General features: G+C 49.3%; 1 protein-coding gene across 1 annotated transcript; it reads left to right on the forward strand.

Moving 5' to 3' along the window:
* Positions 1 to 251: 251 nt before the first annotated feature.
* Positions 252 to 5,579, forward strand: LOC140207235 (C-type lectin domain family 9 member A-like). The gene is made up of 4 exons (XM_072275669.1): positions 252 to 503; positions 1,708 to 1,850; positions 4,666 to 4,730; positions 5,277 to 5,579. Exons 1-4 carry the CDS (start codon positions 401 to 403, stop codon positions 5,473 to 5,475), a joined length of 510 nt encoding a protein of 169 aa, XP_072131770.1. The 5' UTR covers positions 252 to 400; the 3' UTR covers positions 5,476 to 5,579.
* Positions 5,580 to 7,112: the final 1,533 nt, after the last annotated feature.

Below are 7,112 nucleotides of genomic sequence, written 5' to 3' on the forward strand. Positions count from 1 at the left end.
CCCTCACTGCAACTCGAATATGCACTTCACGATACTGCCGCAGACACCCAATATAACAACAAAACCTTCACTGGGGCATTGATAAACCCCTCAGCGTGACACGACACGCCGACGCCTCTCAGTGTGACACCATTCACCGTGACACTGGCATAACACTCTCTGAGACCCACTCGGTAGCATGATGCTGACTCACGTGTCACTGTAAACGCTAAACATCCTTCACCATCTCTCTCAGTATCACAGATTCGTCAGTCTCAGACCCACCCTCGACCAAAACTGCCATGAGTTAAACTCAACCCTTCAAACCAAGGTCTCTGAGATATCCCACCTGAATCACTCCGAGAAAACCTGTCTCAAGAATCTTACTGCGCTCAAAACCAATCTGTCCGTTCTTGTACGAATGCACAACGATCTCCGGCACCAGATCACTGAGATAAAAACGAAGCTCAGATCCGTCAAGAACAGCATGGCTCAAATCTGTGAATTCTTGATCAGCAGAAGAGGTGAGGCGTCATCCCCCTCATTAACCCGCTCTTCACCACAGACCAGGCATAGAGAGAGGAAGCGTCACTCTGTGCTTGACATCGGGAGTGAGTGAAGAGATGTTATGGAAGGGGATTCACTCTGTGTTTGACCGGTGAGTGTGTGATGGTGTTGCGTGGAGGAAGTTTCACTTTATTACTGAACCCAGGAGAGTGTGATTGGACGTTGTGGAGGTGGTGTCACTCTGTGTCTCCCCACGGGATTGTGAGACGTAACATTACTGCTTCACGCTATGTCTGGCTCCGGGAATCACTGATGTGACGGTATGGATCCAGCTTCACCCTGTTTCTGACAGGCGGGTTGTATGATATGACAGGATCCAGAGAGCTTCACCCCATGTCTGATCAATGAATGGTGTTGTGACACCGTGGAGAGAGAGTTTTACTCTGACACCGGGAGTGTGTGATGGGACGGTGTGGAGGGAGCTTCTCTCCATGTCTGATCCCGGAAGTGTGTGATGGAAAGGTGTGGAGGGATCTTAATCTATGTCTGACCACGGTGGTGAGTAATGGGACGCAGTGGAGGGAGCTTCACTCTGTGCCTGACCCTGGCTGGGTATGATGTAACAGTGTAAGGGAGTTCTACTCTGTGTTTGTCCACTGGATTCTGTGATGGGACAGTGCTGAAGGAGACTCCTTCGGTGTCTGGCAACGAGTTGCATGATTGGAAGTTGCGGAGGGAGCTAAAGTCTGCTCTCACTCCGAGAGTGTGTGACCGGACGCTGTGGATTCAAATTCGATTTGTGTCTATCCCTCAGGAAATCTGTGACAGCATGGCGGGAAGGAGCACGTAACTGACTCTTGAAGTTTGTGATGGGAAGCAGTTGAGGGACCGACACCCTGTGACGGGTTCCGAGAGTGTGTAATTGGGTGTCGTGTAGGGAGATTTAATTTGAGTCTGACACCAGGAGAGTGTAATGGGACATTGCGCATGAGCTTCAATTTCAGTCCGACCACGGGAATGCGTGATAGGAGGCTGTGCGGGGAGTTTGTATCAGACCCCGGGCACGTGTACTGGGGCAGTTCACTGGGAGCCTCAATCTGTGTGTGATCCTGGGAGTCTGTAATGGACGGTGTGGAGGAAGCTTCACTCCACCTCTGACTCCGGGAGTGTGCGATGGGAGCAATGGAGGGAGATTCACTGTTCTTCGTTCCTGATTTGCAGAGGAAAGGTGTCCTGGGAACTGGACCGAAAGCGCAGATCGGTGTTATTTCATATCCACCTTGGAGAAATCTTATGATGCAGCGAGGAATCATTGTTCAAACGTTGATGCAAGTCTCCTCGAAATCAATTCAAACAAGGAAAAGGTATGTGTCACACCGTGAGAAGCGATATGGAGAACAATCATACACTCCCGGGGTTTAACAAAGATTCAATCATTGCACACCGTCACTCACACATCCCGGGGATAGACACGGAGTGGAACTCCCTCCAGAATCAGAATCAGAATCAGGTTTATTTTCACCGGCATGTGACGTGAAACTTAACTTAGCAGCAGCAGTTCAATGCAACACATAATCCAGCAGAGAGAGAGCGAGAGAATAATAAAAATATAAAACATAATGAAAAAAACAACAACAAATCAATCACGTATATTAATCATTTAAATTGTGTAGAAAAAATGTTGTAAAAAGTGAAGTAATGTCCAAATCCTCAAAGTCCATTCAGGAATCGGATCGTGGAGGGGAAGAAGTTGCTCCTGAATTATTGAGTGTGTGCCTTCCGGCCTCTGTACCTCCTACCTGATGGTAACAGTGAGAAAAGGCCATGCCCAGGGTGGTAGAGGTCCTTAATAATGGACGCTGCCTTTCTGAGACAGTGCTCCCTGAAGATGTCCTGGGTACTTTGTAGGCTAATTCCCAAGATGGAGCTGACTAGAATTACGGACTTCTGTAGCTCCTCTTGGTCCTGTGCAGTAGCCCCTCCATACCAAACAGTGATACAGCCTGTCAGAATGCTCTCCACGGTACAAATATAGAGCTTTTTGAGTCTGACAGAATTAAGTCCCTCCACACCGCCCCATCACACAGTACCGGGGTCAGACACAGAGTGAATCTCCCTCCACAAAGTCCCATCACACAGTCCAAGGATCAGACGCTGGGTCATTCCATCTCTGTCCCATCTCTTCACTTTTTCCTGCCGTCAGGCATGGAGAGAGGGTAATTGTTACCCTCAAGTTCGACCAGCATGCGTTTGTCTGGGGGTCGGGGGCAACACTGCCTCCGGCCCGGCCAAACTGAGAAATCTCGTTTGTGTGGATGTACCGTGATGTGTTGCCCGGTTACAAATCAATCCCACGAAATAACGAGCAGTGCACCGTATGCAATTAAACGATAGAGCTTCAGGGTTCTTAATTTAACTGTAGGGTCAGCATCGAAAACGAAGAGAAAAAGGGCCCATTTTAACGAAACAGTCTAAAGCGCTCGCTGTAGCTCACTCTTTTCCCGTCCGTTCGTTCTCCATCAATTTCCCACGGGCGTCGTCACCTCTCGACTCCATTCCAAGTCCGCTCAAGCCTGCAGTCTCCGACTTCCCCGTTCTGGCATCGTCTCTCGGCATCTTTTCTCGAACAAAAGCCATGGAACCCAGGCTCCCGGACACACAAGAAATTAAACCATCCCCATCGTGGGAGGCCACACAGTCCCAAGGGCCCATTATCTCGAGTCAGAACAGCTCGAGAGAATCTATCTGTCAGCAGCTTCCAGCACAGACGACAGCCTGCTGCAGCTGCTGTGTTATACAAAATGCAGACCAGCCACAGCCCTGCAGAACCTCGCGTCATGCTGTCTTCAGCTTCTGAGAGACGGCGCACCGCACGATCTAGTTTATCTGTGCATGCTCATGCTCTTTCTATGCCTGATGCGAGACACTGGATAGAAGCTTCCTTCACTGTGCGATCAGAATGTGGAACAGCCTTCCAGACGCTGTGGTTGGAAACAACTGCGACGATGGGTCCAAGCCTTCAAGAGCCGGGTGCACAAACTCCTATCCTCTCTGGGAGGGAAGTCACATGCTTCTTCATAAGCGATCATGCAGGGGACCCGGATGGCAATGTTTGGTTTTCGCAGGTAGAGTTAATACCTGACTTTCAAGAGCGCTTGTGAGTTATGTTCCGGCTGGACATAATCCTTAAACTGCCGGAGAAAAGTGCGGGAAAAAAAGCAGGTGCTATTTTCTCCCGATAGGGATTAGTTATTAGTTCCAAGTGCTCCCGTCACGTTTTGTTGCCCTAAAAAATTATCCTTCAATTTCTTTGAATTATGGAGGTGCCGGGTTTCGGTGGGACTTAAGTGCAGACCAATGAATACTTTTTCACCAGGATTTATTAGCGACCACAAAGGCAACAGTCTTTCAAAAACAGAAGGCAGGCACGAATCCGAAACGCAGGCAGAGGTCAAAACCAGGAAAGGCAGTCAGGCGACAGCAGACAAATCCAGAGCGCACAGGCAAGAATCAGGTACAAGAACGGGCAAAATCCAAGACGCAGAATCAGGCAAAATCGGTTGGCAGAAGCCGTGATGTCGGGCTGGAACGACACAGGTCAGAACTGGGACGAACTGGCAGAGAATGCTAGTCAAGGCGGGGTTGAAATGGGCGGGGTAATGAGTGAAAATTAGAAACAGGTGGGCGCAAATGAGGAGACGAGCAGGTAATTGGAGGAATTCCAAAAAAAGGAAAGGGGCTGGGCCAGAACCCACATGGCCAGGTGAAAGATAACAGAAGTTAAAGACTGTCGTGATCCAGAGCTACCAGCAGAGGCCCTTCAACCCAGTGTCCAGGCCGGATCCTTAACAGGAGAACAACATAATTCCCTCTGTCCAGTGGAGGCCATCATAATCATCATGGCTCCAGTATTTCTACTACTTTTTAATGCTTCTTAAGAGTATATATGATATTTTTATGTTTTATCGCTGAGCAGCAGTGAACCACCAGTTTGGCCTTTCCGAGTTCTCTCTGGGAACTAGTTGACTTGAGCAGCATTTCTGATCTGGCCATTGTTCACGATCGCACTAAACAACAATAAAACCCCAAAACACTGCTGCTGCAGAGAAACCATTACATCAGCAGTAACATTTCCCAGGGCGTTACATGCACAGTAATCGAAGGGATTTTATTTCACAGGATTTTGTTTCCAATTTTATCGACGATGAACACGGCTCCTACTGGATTGGAAAATGCGCAGACGGGTGAGGTTTGGACTGTTACGGGTCGTTGGTGTGGGAGTGACTCGAGGCCGTAGGGAAAGAGTCGGACGGTGGGGTTAGTTTTCAGACTGACACAAGGCCGTGGGGAGAGAGTGGGTCAGTAGGATAAGTTTGGAGACTGACACAGGTCCGTGGGGAGAGAGTCGGGCACTGATATTAGTTTGAGTACTGACACAGATCTGTGGGGAGAGAGTGGGTCAGTGAGAGAAGTTTGGAGACTGATGCAGGGTTTTAGGGAGAGTGCGACAGTGGGATTAGTCTGTTGACTGATGCAAGGTGGGCGGGAGAGGATGGTAGAGTGGGATTAGTTTGGAAACTGACTCGGTGCTGTCGGAGAGAGTGATGCAGTGGGATTCGCACGGCGATGTAGTCGGGGCTGTGGGGAGAGCGCGGTGTTATGGGATTAGCTAGAGACTGACATGGGGCTGTGGGGATAGCACAAATTAGTGGGATTAGTTTGGCGACGGTCTCCGGTTGTCTGCTAGATCTGTTTTGTCTCTGTTGAAACTGTCTAACCCTCTTTGATAGGAATGTGACCTCTTATCTTCTCTACGAGATGTCCCATGGATCGCCCAACTGCAGTAAGTCCCACTCGTACCAACAGAGTATCATTTTCGAAAGGAAACACAGATTCATCTGCGAGAAGTCTGCACTTTTATACCCTGATATTCCTGAAGAGATCCAACGTCTCTGTCCAGAACCTGACTGGCCGACTTCAACCATGTGACGACACTCCACGTCTCCGCATTCAATCTACCCCATTCTCACTCCCCCATAATTTCATCCATTCCTTCCCTCTCTACCCTCCCTCCTATCCTATTCTCCTCCTCTACTCGCATCGCCATTCTCCCCTACTACTCACACTCTTCCCATCTACTCCACACTTCTCCCCTCCCTGTGCCGCTCTCCCCCGCTCCCGCGCAGTTACACCCCCTTTCTAATCCTCTTCTCTTCTTCCCCTTCTTCTCTCCAACTCATTCCCTTTCTCCCTCTTCCTCTCCTCCTCGGACCCCATTCTCCGCCTCTCCTCTCTCGGTTCCCTCCACCCACTCTCGCCTCAATTCTGTGCGCACTGGCCCTCAGTTCACCAACACAAAGGAAAAAGACTGTGCACATTCACCCTGTATGTGCCTCTCCTGGCTTCATACCTACGCTTCAAGGAACGAAGCCCCATCCTTCTTGCTCTCTCTCCATAACTCAGACCCTCGAGTCCCGGCACCATCCTCGTAAATCTCCCTCTGCACTCTTTCCAGCTCAGTGACATCTTTCCTACAGCAGCGCGACCAGAACTGAACACCAAACTCCCAGCGCGGCCTCATCGACCTTCTGTACAACCACAACGTGGCTTCAGCCCGGTACAAAGATATAAAATTCACGACACCACTACGGGGGTCAGGGGGTATGGAGGGAAGGCTGGGGCGGGGTTCTGAGTTGGATGATCAGCCATGATCATAATAAATGGCGGTGCAGGCTCGAAGGGCTGAATGGCCTACTCCTGCACCTATTTTCTATGTTTCTATGTTTCTATGTTTCTACAATTGGGAAAATTAATAAATACTGCAAAAAGCTGAATACCGAGGGAGTGTTTAAGTGTTCAGGGAGCGTTCGCAATCTGATGTCGGAGGGGAAGCAACTGCTTGTAAATTGTTGAGTTTCCCGGCTCCTGTACCCCTTCCCGGTGGTACCGATGAGCACAGGGCATTTCCCGGCGGGAGATGGTCCTCGCTGATGGATGCGGTTTTCCCTAGTCATTCCTTCTTCAACATGTCCACGATGGAGGAGAGTGTTGCGTCCGTGATGGAGCTGGCTGAGTCTAGAACCTTCTATGGTCCATGGCGACCCTCTGCGTTGCAGCCTCCACACCAGGCGGCCATGCGACAAGCCGGAATGCTCGACACCGTACATCCCGAGAAATGTGCGAGCCTGGTTTTGATGTTAAAACCACTATCTTTATTGGTAGCTACCTATAATATAGTAAATTTAACAAGATGAACAAAAGTTAACGGTGTTATGTGTAGGTGTGTGTGTAAATATAACTATTGAGCTTGGAAGGGGAGGGGGGCGTGGGAAGGCTTAATGTCTTGAGGTGGTAAAGTAGGAATGTTCAGTAATCTACGAAATAAATTATGGGAGAGAGACATTTGTAATCCAAGGTAAAACGTATAGAAAAGTTAAGTACAAAATATTCCACAGGGTTCACGCTGGTAAAACGAGATGACAGTCGCCGTAGGTCTTGTCTGACATGACGTTCCAAATGCACATACGAATTATCACCGAAAGTGACCTGTCACGGGAATATCGTCTTCCAGAGGTTACCACACAGCATACCCAGGCAACCTAAAATCCACTCCTATGGATCCGACA

This window comes from Mobula birostris, chromosome 13 (genome assembly GCF_030028105.1).
Source record: "Mobula birostris isolate sMobBir1 chromosome 13, sMobBir1.hap1, whole genome shotgun sequence".
In the NCBI taxonomy this organism is placed as follows: domain Eukaryota; kingdom Metazoa; phylum Chordata; class Chondrichthyes; order Myliobatiformes; family Myliobatidae; genus Mobula; species Mobula birostris.